General features: G+C 47.4%; 2 protein-coding genes across 2 annotated transcripts in view; one reads left to right on the plus strand and one right to left on the minus strand.

The window, feature by feature from the left end:
• CACNA2D3 (calcium voltage-gated channel auxiliary subunit alpha2delta 3) overlaps positions 1-21,702 on the plus strand; it is an 876,446-nt gene that overhangs the window by 745,974 nt on the left and 108,770 nt on the right. Inside the window, exons 28-29 of the mRNA XM_025885299.2 lie at positions 19,735-19,796; positions 21,206-21,250. Coding sequence (XP_025741084.1) covers positions 19,735-19,796; positions 21,206-21,250 — 107 coding nt within the window. The remainder of the gene's footprint in view (positions 1-19,734; positions 19,797-21,205; positions 21,251-21,702) is intronic.
• LRTM1 (leucine rich repeats and transmembrane domains 1) overlaps positions 1-21,702 on the minus strand; it is a 66,300-nt gene that overhangs the window by 25,396 nt on the left and 19,202 nt on the right. The window contains exon 2 of the mRNA XM_073901377.1: positions 7,834-7,903. Coding sequence (XP_073757478.1) covers positions 7,834-7,894 — 61 coding nt within the window. The 5' untranslated portion in view covers positions 7,895-7,903. The remainder of the gene's footprint in view (positions 1-7,833; positions 7,904-21,702) is intronic.

Consider the following 21,702-nt stretch of genomic DNA (forward strand, 5'->3'; position numbering starts at 1 on the left):
ACTACAGGCTGCCGACTGAAAGTCATCTCTCCTGTGACCCCCCAAGACTCCGTTGGGTGCCCCCTTTGCCCTCCTGTGTCATCCTGTAAATGTCTTTCAAACCACACTCACAGTGGCCACTGGTTGTGTATTATCTGTACAGCTTTGGACCTTTTAAGCCCTGAGAGCACAAGGGCTGTACACGTCCTACCCTTCACTGCATCCCCCAGCACAGGGGATGCTCGATTAGTATTTATCAAATGAAAAGAGGTAGAGGAGGGGAAGAAAGTGTAAGGTAGAGGCAATGTGAGCAACTATTAACAGCAGGGAAGATGGAGCCTCTTATAAATAAGCCTTCCAGTGGATAGGAAAAATTAAAAGTCTGATTTAACAAAGAGGCAAAGCAGGTTCACCTGCACAGATGCCTTGTTCCAGAATCCCAAATAATGTTGGGGGCCACAAACCTTCATGGGAACCCGCTCCAAACCTAGGGGGAGCAAGTATTCTGTCCAACACTGGAAAAGCACATCGCTTTGCCTCTTCTCCACCAACTTAAACACGCGAAACAAAGAGATAAAATGTAAGAAATGCAACTCTGGAAGCAGATGCAGTTTGTAAAAACAATCCCTGGGACAATTTAGTCCCCAGCTGAGATTACTGTTAAGGCACAGAGCTCTAGTGTGCATGATCTTTAGCTGTAATTGTAATACTCTGTTGATAAAAATAGTTAAGCATTGTGAGAAATTAATCTGCCTATGACCATAGTGCCTTTAAGATGATTAGAGGTACCCAGAGAGCCTTAGGCACAGAATCGGCGGTTCTCTCTGCTGTTGCCGACTCTAAGCGGTATCAATTCAAGGAGAATTTCACTGCTTTGTCCCAGGAGCAGTTGGTGAAAGAGAAGTGAGATAGTGAGCTGTCTCCGAGGGGACGTTGTGGGTCTGAGAGCCTGTTGCTCAAGACGGGACAGTAAATTGCTGACTCTGGCTGGCAGAAGGGTCATTATTAATACTTCCTGGAGCCCCATAAGGAAAATGGTCTTCTCTTCTAGGGAAATGTAATAATCCCAAAGCTAGCAATTACTGTGCTGTCACTGGGCTGCAGGTGCTGTGCTCGATCTAACTTTACGTCACAGCTTTCACGACCGAGCCCAGAGAGCTGAGGCGCTGGATTCTAATCCTGAGCCTACCATTACTCCCTTGGGGCCTCTCAACTTTTCCAGTAGACTAAGGAACAGAAAATGGGTGGAGTCATCTTCCAAGCAGTGCTAAGGCAAACCTAAGAGATGCAGAAAACAAGGGGCACAAAAGACTGTAGCTAGGACTCACTGGACCGGGAGAAAAGAAAGGATTCCCAGAGTCAGGCTGGGATACCAGTGCGGGATAGAACTTGGCAGGAGTCACTGGGGCCTTTTCCCCCAAAGACGTACAGGAGACTATTGAGTCTGTGGGAGAGTAGCACGGATCCAAAGCATCCTGAGTGCTGGGTAGCCCCCCTCCCCCCCCATGCCCTGGGGAAGGGCCCTACTGATGGTCTGGAGAAGGCAGACACCTAAGAGTGTGAGAGCAGGGCGTCTCTGCACTGGCTATGCCCCATGAAAACAGGACATCCCGCCTCTCTCAGCCAGGATGTGGTCCTGGGAACACAAGCTACTCTAGGTATTCCAACCAATAAGGGCTTGAATACGGGGAAGCCGAAGCTTTCAGCATCACCGAAGGATGGGAGCGTTGGTCACGACGCACTGATGCAGGTGTTCTCAAGAGCTCCCTTGGGAGCTGCTTCAAACTGTAGGTCGGCCTGCATCTGCCTCCAGAGCATCGTGGGCGCCATCTCGTCTCCCCTACCTGCATCCAGCTCTGCCTCTCTCATCAGCAAACTCTCACCGGGCACCATGCATGGGGGAGGTTCTGCAAATGCACTTCTAGCTTCTCTTCTTTGATGCAGGACAGGTCTCCTGAGGAGGAGGTGGCGATGTCCAGTTGAGGATCGCTCATCCGTGCCCTGGAATCTCCTGTGACATTGTTACCCTGTCATCCCCTTGGCCACCCCTGCTCCCACTTCTCCCTCATCGTCTTGGTGAGGGGGTGAGATAGGAAACCTTTTTACCTGGGAAAGTTTTGATATAGTGTGAGGCTCAGGTCCACTCCAGGTGATTTCCTGAAAGCCCATCTCAAGCTAAGTGGCTCGCTCATTTTGTCACCCTGCCTCAGGAAAACCTGCAAGATTCTTGATAATTGTCATTGGGAAGAAATGATGGGAAGAAATGAAAACGCTTCCCAAAAGTTAGCAACCAGGCCCTTCACGGAGACACATATGTTTGCCTTCTTCCACAGTATGGTTACTAAGAGCAGTTAAAGGGCCCACGTGCGTCCACCTGGTCTGGGGAAAGGGGCCACGTTTCCCTCAAGGTTCTGTCACGAGCACCAGTGTGTGGTCATGCTGACCTGGCACCACTGAATGGTGGCCACGGTTGCCTGGGGAGCTGCACAGGGTGGATTGTGAGCAGCCCTAGGAAGGAGTACCAGGGTTCATGAGGGATGCCTGACATGAAGTCAGGAAGGGCAGCGTGCGTGATATGGATTTGCCCTCCACCCCAGTGCTGCCGTCAGCTATTGTAGTTGACCGCCTGCATGGGGGTGCTTCTGGGGTAGATCTCCATACATGAAGATAAACTGCCCAGCTCCTGTCAGAAGGAGCCACCAACCTGGACTACAGCTGCATTTGTCAGGATGCCATCCATCTCAAGCAACAAAAACCAAACTGAAAGTGGCTTATGCAAAAGCAGTAAATTATTTGGTTGGTTAGGATCAATGGAAATTCATTGTCTCATAACTAAAACGTCTAGAGCTCTATCTGGCTTCAGGTATAGCTGGACCTAGGGGTCAGTTGAACTCGCCAGGATTCTCAGTCCCTTGTTTTCTTTGTCTTTGCGTCAGCTGCATTCTCAAGTAGACCCTCATCACATGGTGCCCTGGCTTGGCAAACTCAATGGAAAAAAGCCTCCTTTTTCCTGAAAGTTTCCAAAGTCCTAGGGGCTGGCTCTCATTGGCAAAGCTGGGATCAGTGCCCATCGCTATGGAAGAAGAGAGGATTCGTTCCTGTGTCCGTGGGGTAGGGGGCAAACCCTACACAAAGCACATGGTCTGAAATTGGGGACAGGACAGCTCCCTCGAGAAGATGGTGTGGGTGTGGGGGGAGGGCTCTGCCAGCCAAGAAAGGGGACACCCATGCCCAGCTGACAAAAGCAACAGATGTTATTCCAGCCCAGCTAGAGTTAGAATCAGTCTGGGCCATCTCTGAATCATCTCAGGCAAGTTGCTAACTCCTTTGGACCTCTAGTTACTCATCTGTGTAATAAGTAGGTTGGGTTCAATGGTTCACTCCACCATTCCAGCTCTAAATTTGCACAAATCTACCCATCATCCACAACCAGATGGACCGTACTGGGAGCAGGGTCCATCAGCAACAGTCTCAGCAAGTGGATCAGTTACTTATTTCAGGCCTAATTGTGCTGGAAAGCATCAAAAAGCAGCCTGAAAAATCTCCCAGCCCTGTCAGTCAGGTCAGAAAAATGAGGAACCGATTCTGAAGGGACACGCTCCCCAGAAAGGACCATGGTCTCTGCCACAGCAGAGACGTACTGTTGGATCCTCAATGGAAGATTCCTTCTGCCTGCAGTTCTCCTGGAAACAGGGCCTCCGCCAAACTTACCTGCTGTGCTGTGCTCTGGGTAGAAGTAATTATGTTTATGAGGCATTATTCACGTCTCGTCTACCTGAGGGCCACCCCAAATAATGCTTCTCTAGCTATTAAAGGCTTTATCAGGCACGCAGAGTCTCTAGCAGTTTCCTTCAGGGGAGAAGAGAAAGATTCCTCTTGAAGTTTACCACCTCCCGCAGCAATTTGCTGCCCATTTCAGGGCCATGTTAAGTGGTTGGCACCTGAAAAAAGGGCCATCTTTTTCTTTTAAGTACAGCCGGAAAATGGGAGTCATAAGTGAAAGTAGGGAACCGGGAGACGTATTTCCACGCAGCCAAGGTAGCTTTCTTGTTTTGTTGTGAGCTGGCAAACCTCAACATGCTGAAGCAATGTTTTGTCAAATTTCTTAAATGCTGAGCATGGCACCAACCCAAATGAATGTAGATGTTATTTTAGTGCTAGGAGAGATTTATTTTAATGTACAGTTGTAGCCACTACAAAGGCCCCTTTTAATCTACTGGGGGCTCCGTTCCTTGCTCTTTTCCTCTGCCGCCCCTCCCACTCCTCATTCTAGGGTCCTGGGGTACGCTGTGAAATTGCAAAGTATTCCCCCCTTCCCTCTTCATCTCCTAAGGCAGTGACATAAATGCTGGCAATAATGATAATTAAGATGCTCGGTGCAAGAAAAAGCAGCGTGCACGGCTCTGTTCCTTTTCACAGCCAGCCCCCGGGATGCAAAGACAATGCTGCTTGAAAAAAGAGAAGGCACTAATGGCAGAGCTGACGTGGCCAGCTCCAGACTCTAGCAAAATCAGCCCCAAGACAAGCTTTAGCTTATCTAGGACCTGGATCCTCTGAGCACAGAGAGGAGCTGTCCCTTCACCGCCCGCCTCTGCGATGGGAAATCCATCCGTTGAGCTGAGCCTCAGATACCAGTATCTTGCACCTTGATGGAGGCCAAAATAAACGGGAAGGGAAACATAGAAGAAGCTATGGCCACATGTGAGGTTTGGCCCAGCCAAATCTGAGGGGAGGGGAGCTACAGACAAAATGGTCGAGGGGGGCCTGGGGTGAGGGAGAGAAAAGGGGGAATGATCACCAGACCAGGTGGCAGAAGGGAAACCGAAACCAGCTCTCAGTTCTAGCCCATACATCCAAGGCCCCCTTTTAATAATAATTTGTAATATTCCCTTTACTATCCCAAAAGGAGATCCATAGAAAATAGAACCTGTTTCCCTATATGCTGTCAAACAAACAAACACACAAAAATTAAAGAATGCTCCAACTCTAATATCAAGAAATGAAAGAAGAGTCTATAATAGGATCATATATATTTTAGGATGTGAATGTTTGGGCGGAATTATAAGAAGAGACAGAATGAAGTAGCCAGAAGCTGGCATGGAATCTCTGTAAACACAGTGGCTGCAATCTGGGCATCTCGGCCCCAAACCATGCCTGGCTGGTGATGGACATCTCTGAAATAGTAAAACAGCGGGCAAAACAAAGTACACTCGTCTCTCTCCTTTTCACGGGATTGTAGTTGCGTTTCTAGAAAATTCCATGTGGAAGACATACCTTGTATTTAGTTGTAAGACAGAATCCAGTTCAAGGCCCAGATATGGATCCTGCTCTCCCAAGCACATCAGTCACAGCAGAGCACTTGAAAGCACTGAGGGGGTGGGGGGCGGCGGGGAGAGCCTGTCCCATGAACTCTGGGCCTTCTGGTTATGGGGACAAACTACAAACTTCCAAAACAGCCCCCTAGGGGGTGATGCAGTCCTATTGAGAACCACAAGGAAATGGGCAGCAGGTTTCTGGGTCAGGTGTGGTGGGCTCCCATTCTGGGTCCACCAAGTCCTCCCAGCAGCTGTGCAGCCCTGGTTAAATCACTTCTCTGCCTGCATCTTGACTTTAAAATGGACAGAACATGCCCTCCCTTATGAGATTGCTAGAAAAGTTAAGGGGAATAATGCTGATGGGGTTTAAAGTCATTTTAGATAATTCTCTCTGGTTCATTCTTTTTAGATATTTGTTTCCTACATTGAAATCCCAAGGATCCGAGTTCAAATCCTAGTTCCCCCAGAGTCCCTCCCAGCTTCCAAACTGGAAAGTTCTATTAGGAATCCTCCGGCTTGGTTACTCAGAAACCTCCATGCCCTAAGCTATAAAACGGAGGTGATAATAAGGGCCAGGCAGGACTCAGACCCAAGTTCGTCAGACATTTCGCAGTCTGGATGCAAGTATAAGGAAACAGTCAGAGAGGGCAACTAAGAAACCACCCAAATTGTGGGGCCTAATCCCTTGGCTGAGGCTTCTCCCCTACAGAAGTGGGCCTCATGAATTGCCCCACCCCTAACAACAACGGGAGGGCATCGGGACCATGGGAGAGGGGCAGTGCTGAGGCCCCAGCACAAGGTAGGCTGGTGCCCCGCACTGTGGGGAGACAAGAGGTGCTGGCGGGTACAGCGGGGCCCTCAGACGATGCTATTCTCCCCAAGCCACTTCTTGTGAAGGGAACATCCATAATCCTTTCAGTGAAAGACTTTCGTCCATATCAAAAGGTCCAGTGTCCACTGAGCAGGGGTGGAAGTAGGGATGAAGCTGCTGTGTCCCTTGCTCCCCTTGCCTGTGGGGAAAGTTGCTGGGAAGTTCAGGGTAGCTCGGACGCTGGCCCGTGCCAGCATTACAAGTGCAGGGCTCTGTGAGACGGGGCCCAGCTCCGCCCTGCCCGGGCGTGGGGAAAGGCCTCACACTGGCATCTGGCTTCTGATTGCCCGCCTGAGCGCCCCCGCCCCCCGCTTTTGTTAAGTGGTCTGTGATCTTGAGTGGTGAACAAGGAAGGGCTGAGAATGTCAGCCCATACATTTCGGGACAGAAGCTTTGTCTGGACAGAAGCCTCAGTTACCCCAGTGGGAGGGATTCCAGTGGATCCAGTCTCTCACCGCTCTCCCCCAGGGCTCACCTGAGGCTGAAGGCTGGGGGGATGCCCTCACTCAATGAATCCTGAAGGCATTTCCTCTCGGGTCCTCTGCCAGGGGCCTGTGCACAGGGCAGTGCCGCAGCCCCTCCTCGTTCCACTCGAGGGTCACCCTGGAGTCAGGCAGCTCCCTGGGCCCTGCGGGGACCTGTGGGGAGCCTCAGGCTGGGCTGTCCGTGGCCTCGGCCAGGACCTCCCGTTCCCCACAGCAGCAGGGCTGGAGGAGGCCAGGCTCCTGTGTCCTGACACTTCCCAGGCTGACTCAAGAGAGGAGTGTGTGGCTGGGGAGTGCCTGCCTCTGCCTGGGGAGCCCCCTCGGCTTTAGAACCAGGGCAGGGGAAGGGAAAGCAGACACCTGCAGGGACATCATGGCCTGCTGGCCTTTCCCTCAGGCCGCCCCGCGGAGACCTTGGATTCTCTTCCCTTTCCAGTCAGGTCATCTTTCCTGAGAGGTCTGTTTAGGGGGCTGGAGGCAAGGCAGGGAGGAGAAGCACCAGCCCAGGCAGTTCCCTAGTCGTCCCTCCCACCCAGAGATTCCCTCAGGCCTCCATTTTTGAGACTCAAAATCCAGAATTTACTCCTTTGTTCTCCCAGTTCCTCTGTGCCCTCCCTTCCCTGAGGCTCTAAGCTTGGAATGCTTTAGCTGAGGGAATGAGAAGAGCCAGGGGGTGCCAGGAAACTGGGAAGAATGTTGGTAACAACTGTGTTTCAAACTGTTATCCCTCAAAGAAAGCACGAAAGGCAACTGATTAACTGCCTAGTGCCTGGAATACAGTGCATTTGCTTGTTCATTCATTCATTCATTCATTCCGTTTCGACTGAAAGCATACAGGCCGCATATAACCTTCGTGGAATGGATAAGGTCTGTTATTGAGCGACAGTGGGCCAGACGGGCCTGGCTCACCACAGAGGTCTACAGAGAGGGCTCTGGGGTGTGGGCCCTGCTGAGAAGGATTTGCACTTCCCTCCCAAACGAGAAAAGGAGGTGCCTGCCCCCACCCCCAACCCCTCCAGCCCACCCATGCCATGTCCAGGGATCTGACCCGTGCAGCTTATTCTGAAAGCCTGTCTAGGAGCCCAGATGAGAGACTCGGGTATAGCCAGGCACGTATTTGGGAGCAATCACTTAATGATAGAAGATGGCTTTTCCATCCTCAACATCCGCCTGATTAACTTACAGAACAAAACAGGTATCCTTCGCTGCAAGGCTGATTTCCAGATATTCCAAGATCCTGACATTCCAAGAGGCTGGGGAGAAAAAAGGGCTTCGTTACTCCCGAATGGCGCCTGACTTGCGTTCTCTTCTCCCTCCCTCCTCGTAATCACCTTGCGTGCAGCTGTTCTGCAAGCATATCTGCCTTGGGCCAGGTCTGATAGCGCCAGGCACATCTGCCGCCCAGGTGTCGGACTGTGGAACCGGTACCGAGATGGCCGGAGGGAGCCGGGGCCGGCGGCCGGCTCGACTTGCTTTCCCAGCCTGCCTTGCTACAGGAGCACCCGCATTAGCACATGGCCTTCTTCTGACTGTTGCCATCCCGTGTCAGATGACCTGGAGACACTGGATACAGATTGAGAAAGATGGTCTTCTTGACCCACCATGAAGAAGGCGATTGTGTTTGTGAAGAGCTATTCCCAGAAAAATCTCAGTTTTTGTTTGAACCTCCTCATTGAGTCCTGGTCGTTGTCTCATAAAGACCAGGGACGTTCAGCTTCTTCACTTGCACTGGCCACGCAGGTGGTCTCTTGGACTCAGCTCGGGGTGTCGCAGGTGGCCTAATGTGCTCTCTCCACCCCCTTCTTCACCTGGTCATGAGGTCCTCATAAATTTCTACCCATTCCCGTGTCCTGCCTCTTTACTGAATACTTCGCTAACTGTACCTGAAGAGCACGCATGCAGTGCGTTCTCAGAGTCATCTTAAGGTAATGGGCCAGTCGCCTAAACAAATCAGTCATCCCCATATCTGGAAACACAGAACCCATTTGAATATGCTGATAATTGGTGCAAATATTCTGGATTGTTTAAATAGAGAATGATGTGTGATTTATCTTGAAACCTCCAGTCCGCATTTTATCGGCCAAAAAACCCAAGGAGAGCACGCTAGAACCCATGGTTGTGGAAACCTCTTTGCCTTTGCTCTGTGAGGTGAAAACAAAGGTGAAGGTCACTTCCTGTAGGGAGACCTTAGGCCTGTAACTTATGTCTCTGATCCTCGGTCTTCTTATATATAAAGGGTGTGGCTAGGAGTACTGCCCACCTTGCACAGTGCTGGGAGGATTGGCTCTACAGTATCTAAAGCTGGCACATAGTAGGAGGCTTAATAAATAATATTAATTACTGATACTATTAATGTTACTATTATTATGTGATATAATCCCTGTGATCCAATTTATAAAATAATTCCTGTCATGGAATATATGGTGTATAATTCCAAGACATGTCTGTTGAGCAGGGAAACAGGTTTCATGAAATAATTCACATGCAAGCAAAATCACAACATGTTGAAATTTACTAAGCTAAAATGACAGAGCCTTGAGGTTGAGGGGTAGCTTTATCTGGCAAGGTGTAGATGAGATTAATGTACTGATGGCAAATCTCAGGTTCCAGGCTTCACTCGGTCAGGAGCGGTGAGCAGCCAAGACCACATCTCTCCTCTCTATCCCGGTGCCCCTTGCTCAATGAAAGTCCATCATCCCTCACCTCCTTACACAAACCATGCAGCCCACACCTTCTCCTGCAAATATTCACCAGATCTGTTCATGTCTCACACCTGTACCTTGCTGAGAACCTTTCCTCGGCTCTCTGTTTCCCTCAGGATGGTGCACAAGCCACCTGAATAGCAAAGGTGGGTCTCCTGAGAGAGAAAACCGTCACAGAGAACAGCTGACGTCATCATTAGCTCCATATCGAACTGTCCGGTCATTCATTCAGTGCATATTCACAAATGTCTGCCAGAGCTGGGCGCTTGGTCTAGATGCAGGGAGTACAGGTTGTAAACATCCTCACCCCTCAACGAGCTTACCCCTAGTCAGATGGGAATGAAACACAATAAATCAGACATAATACCATTTAATGCCAAGTCTTGATAAATGCTTTGAAGAAAAATACAGCAGGTTTGACTGTTGATAAGAAAACCATTAGAATATCCTGTAGACCAAGCAAGGTCATGATTGTTCCTTCTTGCAGCGAAGGAGAACACCACCCTGCCAGGGTCCTAGTATGTCCCAGCAAGGGAAGGTCGGCAGATATTGCTAGGGTTCTGGGGTCTGGTGGGTGTCTCAGCGTGGGGATCTGATTGGGATTGGGCTACTTTAAGAATGGTAGACCTCTCAAGTCTTGGTTTGATCATCCGAGCACTTTCCCTATTGTCCTGAGCAGTCTGTTGTTCAGATAAATTGCTTGAGGGGAAGTTTCCCAAGTAAATCATGAGGTACTTTTACTGGTGGACAGCCTTATATTTCTGGCCAAGAATTTCTGGAACAAATAGCAAAGTCACGAAAGTCATGTTGGTGGAGACGTCCTTGGTTCCTGGTCCTGATATTTTGCTGCAGGACACAAGCTACCTTAGAGCTCTCAGGGCTCAGTGTACAACAGAGGTCACCCCAGGTCATTGCCTGGGCTGTGCCGCCCTTTGACCCTCAGGATAGGGTTGCCAGATTTAGCAAATCAGAAGTATTTTATCTGGCAACCCTATGGGAGTGCTGTGAATTTTTCAGTGAATCACTTGCATATGAAATCTAGATTTTTAGCTTCTCCTGCAAGCATCAGAATAATGTGCAGCATCCAGACCCTGTTCCCACAAGGCGTCCGCTGAGCTGAGAGGCTCCCTTGATGGTTTCTCATTCACTGCAGTTCCCACCCAGCCCTGGAAAGATCCAAGGTGGGGAGCTCTGGAATGGACTCAGGCTCCCTCGAATGAGCTTGGTGTGCTTGCACGAGTCCCCTTCCCTCTCCGTGCCCTGGAACGTGAGCTGAAGAATCAGAGGAGCTGGATGCATCCCCTCCGGCTCTGTGAGCCACCCACGTGGATATTTTAGCGCTGCTTTGCATTAAGTACACTCACAAACATCCAACTCAGGGGTGTTTGGCAAATAAATGTGACCGTTCTATTATGGGTTTTGAAATGTTTGGAAATCTGACCCCTGATTTTGTTATAATCTCTTTGGTAACTGTTATTAGGTGGTGACCTAATAAGAAATTATTAACTGGGGAGCTATAATTTGGAAGCTTGTAATTTTCTTAATGGACATTGATTTGTGTAACCCTGATTAAAATACAATGAAGCCTGAGGCTTAAACGTTTTATTCTGAAAGGTTGAAAAGATGGCAACGGACTCTAGAAATGTATTGGCTCAAAAACTTTACTGAAATAATATTATTTGAAGCGTTTTGTGAGCCTAAAACGATGTGACAAAAAATATTCGATGCCAACTCCCATGGCCTCAGAAAGCTGAGGGAATATAGGTTTCTTCAGATGAAGTCTGGAAAAACGCTTCCAGATTACCTCAGGAGTGAAAAGAAAATTATTATTCCATCCCACGGCCCCGCTAATTCTTTTCAGCGTTGATTCTGTCAAGTAATTAGAGTCCAAATGGAGGAAACATTCATAATTGTCACTTATTACACTTTACCAGAGGTGACTGCTCCCGAGAAGCTCCGGCAGGACCAGAACAAAGCGATTACCAGAGAAATAATGCAGGCCAATGATCAGGCCTTCCTACACACATTCCCCGAGGCCAGTCCACACTGGGTGGGGACGGTTGCTGATTAAAGTAGGCCTCCACAGCTAGGAGTCTTCAAAGAAAATCTTTTGCTATCACGTTGTCAATCGAGTGCTAATGAGTCCTGTTTCCACTCCCTCTCCCTTACCACAGACATCCATCTTGTAGCTCTTTGTTGTATAAGACAGTCGACACTCCGCCCCCCGCAACTTCACAAGTGAAATATGCACTCGGTTGGGGGGTATATTTAAAACACCTCCTCCCCTTTTATCATTGTATTTCTTCACTTGGCGTAGACTAAAATACAAGGTATGTGCCGCTCTGAGGATGTTTTTCCCCCCTAAATTCTGAAATAATACCATAGCTCGGAGATTAATGCTCGGGCTTTACCAAGATTATAATAAACGAATATTGCTTTGATCTAAATATTTTTCGAACGGTTGTTGCTGATCGCGCTCTCTCTCTCTCCCCTGTAATCTTTTAAGAAAGCCTTTGGACTTGCCGGTCTGACACCCAGGGGACATGAGTGCAGCTGCCTTTCCTTCCCCCTCATCGCGAGGACAACTCTGTTCTCAGTTTCACCCAAATTAGTCCCAGGATTTCAGTTGTCTTTCTTGTCCAACATTCCATCATGCAATTCATTAAAACCTTCACATGAAATATTTAACAGATGAGTTATGTCATAATTCACATTACGGTTTTAAATTGTTAGTCATGTGGTAAGTCATTTATCCTGGACATCAGCAGACCTCTGGAATGGGCTTGTATTTGATGTAAGGAAGGTTAGAATTCTTTTCCTCAACACCCTGCAACAGTGGCCTGACTCCAAACCCCCGGCTGATCATGAAAGATTCCCCGAAAAGTGACATTCAAATTCATTGTTAGTTCAACTTGCAATTAACTATCTTGAAAACAGAGGAAAACATTTAAACAAATGTGGCCTGGCTCACAGCGATTATACTTGACCGTTAATTACGGCAAGTTGGAATCCAAATGTGCCAGGCCTTGTTACTATCACCGCTAGCGATCACTGCCATTGTACACAAAGGAATGAAAATTCAGGCGCTCTGTCAAAGGGGGGCTGATGACAGGATGGGAGATATTAAGCCAGCTCAGTAAAAATAGCCACTACCCTGCTTGAGAAATATGACCAGTAGGGGCTCGTTTTCTGGATAAGATAAACCACGTATGGCCAGCATTTATTTGTAGAATGTAGGTTTTGGGGTGTCTGGGTGGCTCAGTCAGTCAAGCGGCTGCCTTTGGCTCAGTTCATGATCCCGGGGTCCTGGGATCGAGCCCCGCGTCGGGCTCCCGGCTCAGCAGGGAGCCTGCTTCTCCCTCTGCCGCTCTCCCCTGCTTCTGCTCTCTCTCTCTCTCTCTCTCTCTGTCAAATAAATAAAAAAAAAAAAAAAGAATTTAGGTTTTAAGAAAACTTGTCCCACTCTCTAGTATGAAATACACAGGATATTCTTAGCAGATATTTTATTTATTAACTTATTAGAGTTTCATTTTCTCTAATAAAGATGCAGTTTTCTACCCTACCCATGCTTTGGCATCTATTAGAAAACACTCCTGCTTGTGGGCCACCCAGACTCAGGGTTGCTCTGGAACCTTTCTCTGCCTGAGCACTGGGCTGCAATCATTGTCACATGCTGTCAGCAGTGACCAGTCAGTTGAGAAGCTTTGATGGGTATGTTGGCTGATGAGCACATGGAGCTGGGGTTGCCAGTATTGGGGACAATAACCCTCTTGGATTCTGTATGTGGACCTGTCTAGCCTTGTCCTGAGGGTGTGTAAATGATCACAATTCCAGAAGGGGCACATGACAGTGTTTGAATAGTGGGGCACAGCTTTCCTTCATCCTGAGGGGGAAAAGATCCAGTCTAAAAGCTTGCTCAAGTGAAAGAGAATCATCACCTTCTGTTCTCTGCTTTATGTTGCTAGTGCTCAAATGGTCTCCATCCCCCTTCTTTGGTATCATCATTTAGCTGGGCGTTGATCCACATACATTGCTAGCAGTGAAGAGTATGGATTCATCATGGATGAATTTTTTGTTCAGTCTCAATATCTTGGCACGAAAGATTGTATGTGGTGGTGAAATCCAAGAATAAAGGATAAAAGCTCTAGGAAGAAATCATAGCAGGAATGTTGACAACACTATCAAGCCTTTTAGAGTGTTCTAAGGCACACAATTTTATTTTGTGTCATGTATCCCCAGCCCACAAAAGTTTTGTTCAGAAGCTAAAGCTAGTATGACTCTTTGCAGGGACAGAGAGGTGAAGTAATGTGTCCTTTGCACACATCCTCAGCAGTCTTAGAAACGGGGTTCACATCCAGTTCTCTTAGTAAAAATTTTCCTGGTTATAATTTGTTGATGGTGGCTGGATTATTTTTCTGTCTCCTGGATGAGCTCTCAGTGTGTATGTGAATATATTGTATGGCTGGAGGAGTGGGCAAATGGAAGTAGGGGTGTTTGTGCAAGCTTGCATGCCAGGCATGGTGAGCACTATTTTACAAACCGGATTTGTGCTCCTAGGGGTATGTTGCAAGTCGAGGCCAAGCCCAAAGAAAATTATTTCTAAATGAATACAATATGAAAAAGTTATTTTATTTCTAATTTTACATGTAACATTGTTCTTTGGCGAGTCTCGGATTACACTTGAATGCATGTCTATTAACCTGATATGAGATGCATGCATGATTTCATCTTGAATGCATTTGAATATAATAGCACTGGAAATGTAATTTGTATTCTCAAATTTTATAAAGCAAAATAAATAAATCTTGGGGGTGGTAGCCACATTGAGCATATTGCATTGATTTCTTTGGGTTTCTCTCAAACTAATTACCAACTTCCCCTTGCACATCCAGGTCTTCTCACACTGGCAGTTCTAGCTCATCTAAATCCTCTGTACCAAAGTCATCCTCCGGGGGGTAGGTAGCATGGACAGGTCTGTGGGGAACTTTACCATTGATCCTTAAGGAGTGCCAATACCCAGTTCCTCTCTGTGATTGCTCCTGTTATCACTGATCACTGTCCAATAGAACTCTCTGTGATGATGGGAATGTTCTAGGTCTTCATGATCCAGTGCGGTAGCCGCTAGCCCCATGTGGCTATTGAGCACTTAAAATGTGACTCGTACAACTATGAAACTAAATTGTTAATTTTATTCGATTTTAATTTAAATAGCCACTGACTTGGACAGCACAGGACTGGAGCATTGGAGGTCAGCTGTCTGTCCCGGTCCAAGCACACTAGTCATTGACGGTCTGCACATGAAATGGCTGTATGGTTAGGTGGATGATGCTCTGTGCTCATCTCTGTCTGCTCTGGGAACCCTGAAGTGCTGTCCTCTCTTCAGTGATTTGACTGCCGTCTCCAGGTCCCCATCCCTGGCTGTTGTATCTTCATCTCAGTATACCCACCACCTTGCACATACCGGGTTTCCGATAAACATGGAGGAGGAGAAGGAGGAGGAAGTAGGTTGTAAGGAAGTTAGAGAGTTGAGGAAAGAAAATGCCTGGAACATACTTCATTGAAGGTATGTGGTCTGCGTTGCTGAGCTGAAAATCTGTACTGAGACCCTCCTCAAGTACTGAGGAAAATTACAGGAACAGTAACCTGAACAATTCAACCCAAAAGATGTCAGTGCTCCAGATGCCTGAATATTCCCTATGAATAGCTCTAGGCCTCTTTGGGATGGCAATTCTAATAACAATGATTGTGTTGTTTTGCTGGTTTCCAAAGACTAACCCCTATCTCGGGGTCACTGTCCTAGAGGCTCACATAGTACCAGCCCATGGGGAAGGATACATTTTTCTGGGTCTATTCTACTCCTGGAAGGTGAGTAAGATGCTGTGACGGAAAAGGGATTTTTGCTGCATCCTCAGGATAAAAGCCCTTAGTGGGGACTCTGAGAGCATTTGTAATCAAATGGAAGTGAGGAGCACTGTGAATTCCAGAAGAAATATGTTGATGATTTTCTGGACTGTCTAAAAAATTTCAGACCCCAGGAATGGTGTTTTTATTTTCTGCATTCTCTTTGGGACTTGGGTTTCACTAAAGCATTTTCTGCCCTTGTTTTCCTTATTAAATTAGCAAGATTGACTTGAATCAGAATATACTGTTATGGCTTAAAATGTTGTTGAAAGAACAAAATAGACAGGCATGACAAATATCTCAGGTTCCATTTGGGATATGTGGGGGTTGGGGGAAGAGAGTGGGACTTGCTGAAGGAGTAGATGACCTTTTTTTCTGTTCTGACTTTTTTTTTTCTGATAAAAGTTGAAAAAAGAAAAAAAAGTGAAACAAAGTAAAGGAAAATAGTGAAAGAAATCTAAATTTCTGTTTGTGGAAGCTCATATTTGTTTTCTTGAATAGAGTTGGCCAGAGGATGCTTCTTAAGCATTTTTGTTTGTTGGGGAGGGGGGGTGGTTAATTCTGTTTTTTCTTTCTTTTTTTGGTGTGTTTTCCCCACTTTAAATCATTTTCGTGCTTAAGAGATCATTAGCCAAATGTATTAGCTAAATGCAGCAAGGGGTTGTGGCTGTTTAACTCCTCTGGTTCTGGTCTCCCACTGTCGGGGCCATTTCCCTCATACTTCCTTTTCAAGGCTTCCATCGTGGACTTTCTGAAATATAGATCTGAGGTCCTGTCATTTCTCTACTTAATCTTCCAATGGCTCTTCAGACTTTATAGCAAGCGTCAACAAACTTTTTCTGTAAAGGGCCCAATAGTTAAGCATTTTAAGCTTTGTGGGCCATTCAGTCTCTATTACAACAACTCAACACTGCCGTGACACCATAGGCAGTGTAGAAACAAATGAATGTGGCTGTGTTCAAATAAAGCTTTATTTATTAAAAGAAGCTGGATCTGGCCCAAGGGCCTACAGGTTACTCTTCAGATGCATTGGCCTGACATCCATGTCCTTCAGCCCCTTGACCTCAGTCTGCACAACGATGTCCCCCACTCCCATTCCTTCAGCCTCAGAAGACACTAGGGTCTTTTCAAAGTTACATCTTTTGCCTGTGCTGTGTTTGGGCTTAGGTCACCATCTTTCCTCTGTTCTTACTTTTCCTGCCAGTGGGGTCTCTAGGCGTAACCTCACACAAAGCTCCTGCCCCCTCAACCCCCTCCATCACCTACGCTCCACGGTCCTCTGGGAAGCTTCTGACACTGCGTTTACCGTGTGGCTGCTCCCCAGCTAGACGCCATGGGAGCGTGTGTTCTCATTCCCCTTAGCACCCAACTGAAAGCTCAGCATATGGAAGGCCACTGAACAAATGGTCATGAAGTTGACTTGCCCATGAGCTTGTGATTCTCTTCATCATAGAGAAGTGTGTCAGCTTGTAGGTGAAAATGCTACAAACCCAGATGTGCCACAGGGAGCCAGGGGCCAGAGTTGCTGGGAAGGGCAGGGGGGTCAGCCAGCAAACACACAGCCGGGGTAAAGCCAAGCATACGAGGCAGTCAGGACCATCAGGAAGGCCTGGGGCATCGACCTCACGGCCCAGATGGGGGTGAGTGAGGAGCGAGGAAAGCCGTGTCTAGTTTAGGGCATCAGGAGCAGGGAGGGGACGCAGCCTGCTGGAGGGGGATCAGAGAGAAGCAGCCCGCATGATTAATGGGACAGAGGGGCTGACTCAGGAGGAAAGATTAAAGCGCTCTGAGGATCTGGGGTACAGGCTGAAAGGGGCAGATGATAGCAGGCTTCAGGAATGCGAGACGGGTAAACACCCAGGAGGGAGCAGCGAGCTTCATTAGGGAGGTGAAAATTGGGGGGTGGGGGTGGGGGAGGGCTCCATCCAAGAATGGAAGGGGTTCTCAGAAAGGGCATGGGCGCTGATGGGGAACACAGGTGATGATGGGTGGGCCAGGGGCAACTCTGGGCTGCCGGCATGGGCCACTGTGGGGTGACGCTTTCGGGAAACCCTCTGCCTTATCCTTTAGCGTCTGGAAGCCAGCCATGGCTGTTGACCATGGCCCTTAGAGTTACTCTGACTGCCAGCCTGGGGAGAGTCGGCTGGGGAGCCATGCAGGTGGGAAGCTGCCTAGAGAAAACACACGGAAGATGAGAAAGACGCTCATTTCCACCCTTCTCCTAGATACCAATGAGTGGATGTCCCAACAGTTTGAGGCCCTCTGTCCTGAAGTCAGCTTTCTGCCATCCCTCCCTGTCTTTGGTAGAACCAGAGACACTCATTACAAGCCCCTTCTTAAGGGCAGGCTCTCACCTCTGCCCGCTGGGGGTTCTGAGCAAAACCCAGCCTGCACCCTGGTCCACAGCGTCCTCTGTTGGCTCATCTCCAACAAGGATATGGCCTGTCAGGCATTTTGGAAGGTAAGATTTATTTGAAACCACAGTAAGCGGCCTTCAGCCTCCAAACTCAGGTTGCTTCAGGTATCCTCTAAGATTTTCTCCGGGGCTAGGAAGAGCAGCTCGTGTTATAGTCTGTCTGACGAAGTGCTCCATGTTGTGGCAGGTCCTCAACAGCCAGTTAGCTAAGGCCTCTGGAGCAGCCACGTTCAACCCTGGCTGCCCATTAGAATCACTAGGGGCTGTTTTTCAACTACCCTTGCCTAGACATCACTCCCAGGAATTCTGATTTAAATGGTCTAGGTGTGGAGGGGGAGGGCACCCAGGCATCAGTACTTTCTTAAAGTTCCCCGGGTGGTTCTAATGTGTTGAGAACTGCCCCTGGAAAACCTCTGTTTGGGGGCGATTATAATTCATATTGGTATTATTCCTCTTTATCTATAACTACTGACGGTAACATAACCTGAAAGGTTTTTTAAAAAGCAAGCATTTACCGAAGGGTCATCTGTTTGCTCAGCATCTTGCTGGGAGCAGGGATCCTGTGGGGAGCAAGAACTGGGTCCTGCCCTTGGAGAGCTTACGGTCCAGAGAGTGGAGGACACTTTGGAGCAAAGCGGGATGAATCCAGAGTGCCGAAATGGTGCATTTCAGAGACTTCCCATCCTGCAGATGGCAGGCATGCTTAGCTCTAGCCTTATCCTAGAGTTTGACATGCTAAGTCCAAAGGTGTAAGATGAGTCCCTCCAAATGTACATACCCCAGTCAACCTTGAGTCTCCGGGCATGCTTCAACAATTCTAGGAAGTAGGAATGCACTTGACAGTTAGGAGTAATAGCCCAAGACCTTCATGAATCTGCAGCTTCCTGAAGTCAGCGTGGCAATGGTTACCTAAGTGGGGGATCAAACATGGCAGCAGGCAAGATTTTAAGAGTCTTGGGTGAACTTTTTTTTTCATAATTGTGTTGTTTCCTTTGGTAGGAACTATTATTTAGGTTGAAGTTACTTTAGGTATTTAAGTAAAAGAAAAACTGTGGAAAGATAAATAACAATGCTGGTGGTATGCAGATGTGGCAAAAATTGGGGAGGTTGTGTGCAATGGACTGAAGTTTGCAAGATGGCACTGGGATAAAGAGTGTCCCGTGTGGGGTCCAGTGTTTCCAGCCCAGAATCTCACTCTGTCTTTCCAGACTCCTCTAACATCTTCTGACCATCTGATGAGCTTTTTGCTCTGCCTTAGAGCACTTTCCGAAATGGTTTCGAGAGTTACCTCGTTTTGGCTTAGTCGAGAGAAGCAGTGTGAGCTTGCTCACATCCTAGTTCTAAGGCCCTACCAAATGCTACTTCCCAAAGTTTCAAGTCACGTTCTTAGCTCCTTTTTCTGTACGTTTTTTCTCACTAGAACCAGCATGCACTGTTGCTGGAGGGAGCCTTTCACAGCCAAACAGAATTGCATAATTCCCTCAAAATTCCTGGGGAGTGAAAGTTATCATCATCGAGATGTGGATGCTGGGGGCCGGTTTAACTAAAGTCACATCATAGCAAAGTGACTCACTTCCAAACACCGGCCTCATGACAAGTGCTTTCCAAATGTTCTATCTCAAAAACACATGCACAATATCCACTTTAGACATGCGAGTTCATACAGTAATAACTAGAACAAGAACTCCGAAGAAGAAGCAGTGGTTTTCTAAATACGCCTTCTTTCTTTTTTTTCATTCCTGTTTCTAGCCTGGGTTGGGGAGGGGAGTGACCCCAAGTGTATGAACTGGAGAAACACACAGGTAACATGTCTCCAAAGAGTCATCTGCACTGTGCTTAGTTTGTTCCATGTCAAAAGTTCTGCGAGTGTAATTAACACTGAGAATGCCTTACCTGAAAGATAAAATGTCTTAGTTTGTAGACTTCCGTGCAGATTGGTTTTTAAGTGTTCTTATCTGATAGACTTGCCTCAGCTTCTTGCCATGACAGATAACGTTCCATGATAATCTTAAATAATTGTGTGAAGGAATCTCTAATGCCTTGTTTTATTTATAATTTGTCCCAGCTGTAGGCATTCAGATGAAACTTGAATTTTTCCAGAGGAAGTTCTGGACCGCCAGCAGACAGGTAAGTTATAATCACTGTATCGAAGCATTAGTGGGAATGTTATTATACAGGTGTTCGCATTTAGGTACCCGGAGCCTAGAAGTGCCCGATTTCCGATGAATGTTTGGAAAATGTACTGCTGGCTGTACAAGATTACCCTTCATTTCACTGCAAAATAGCAGGCTGTCAGCACATTAGACACTCCAGGCTGGGAAAGTCAGAAGCTTGCTCCTACAATCAGTTTTTTTTTTAAATTTTTTATTGTTATGTTAATCACCATACATTACATCATTCGTTTTTGATGTAGCGTTCCACGATTCATTGTTTGCGTATAACGCCCACTGCTCCATGCAGAACGTGCCCTCTTTAATACCCATCACCAGGCTAACCCATCCCCCACCCCCCTCCCCTCTAGAACGCTCAGTTTGTTTTTCAGAGTCCATCGTCTCTCGTGGTTCATCTCCCCCTCTGACTTACTCCCCTTCATTCTTCCCTTCCTGCTATCTTCTTTTTTTTTTTTTTAAACATATAATGTATTATTTGTTTCAGAGGTACAGATCTGTGATTCAGCAGTCTTACACAATTCACAGCACTCACCATAGCACATACCCTCCCCAATGTCTATCACCCAGCCACCCCATCCCTCCCACCCCCCACCACTCCAGCAACCCTACAATCAGTTTTAATGGTGAAATCAGGACATTTTTCCTAGTCTTGTGATGCCTAGTAATTTATTTGTGAATTTCTTTATTGCACTTTTGAAGCCCTTTGCATAACTGGATCTGACTAAGCATGCATCTGCCCTCTTTGACCAGAGGGCTTCTCTGCCTTGGAGACTCTGGGAGCCTTCTTTTCTGGCAACTGCGTTCTCTGGACTGAGCAGTCTTGGTGGTATTTGTTTAGTAATTCAGCAGAGATAGCAATTTTGCTTGATTCTAATTGTTGGAATGATATATTATTTCTTAAATAAATACTTAAACACTTTAGGAAGCTATAGACTAAGGACACAGACAGGAGTTTTTTTGTTTTTTTTTAAGTCATTAGGATTTATTAAATTAAAATTAAATAATTGCACAATTATACTTTTTATTACTCAAAGATTTAGGATCTTAGGAGATATCAATATGGAAGGTCAATGTAAATTAAAATGGACAACATAAAATGAAAAAGAGCCAGTTACCACCCCCCCAAAATTGTCTTTTATACTACTATTTGGAGTTGGTATGGATCCTGGTAGGCAGACAAGACACATCTTGGAGCATCCCCTTTGGATGAAATTTGTATAAAGATACCATTCCCTTTGGATGGTATTTGCATAAAAAGCGAGAACTTCTTATAGCTTGTCCTTGAATAATAATTAAGTGGCAGCCATAGCAGACACTGGAATGTCCATGTAACACAGTTCCCCTTGCTTTCTCCCCACCCCACAGTGTGCCTCTCTGGATGGCAAATGCTCCATCAGCTGTGATGATGAGGTAAGACAGTCCCCGGCCGTGTTTCTGCTCTGGTCAAGGGGAGGTGACATAGGGGTCCTTCTTACAGAGGGAGAGCTGCTATAAATGGAGCCAGGTCTGACAGATTGCTCTGGACCAAGCTCCCAAACCCCAAGGGCATTTTCCTCCTTCCTTCCTTCTTTCCTTCCTTCCTTCCTTCCTTTCTCCCCTCCCCTCCCCTTCCCTCCCCCCCCCTTTCCCTCCCCCTTCCCTCTCCTCCCCTTCCCTTCCCCTCCCCTTCCCTTCCCCTTCCCTTCCCCTCCCCTTTCCTTCCCTTCCCTTCCCTTCACCAGCTAGTTTATGAGAGCTGGAAAAATGTGCTTTCAAAGTCCCATGAAGGGGTGCCTGGGTGGCTCAGTTGGTTAGGTGTCTGACTCTTGATTTTGGCTCAGGTCATGATCTCAGGGTCCTGGGAGTAAGCCCTGCATCGGGCT

The sequence above is a fragment of the Callorhinus ursinus genome, unplaced genomic scaffold (assembly GCF_003265705.2).
Source record: "Callorhinus ursinus isolate GAN/ISIS: 27379988/994484 unplaced genomic scaffold, GSC_fseal_2.0 scaffold15, whole genome shotgun sequence".
In the NCBI taxonomy this organism is placed as follows: Eukaryota; Metazoa; Chordata; class Mammalia; order Carnivora; family Otariidae; genus Callorhinus; species Callorhinus ursinus.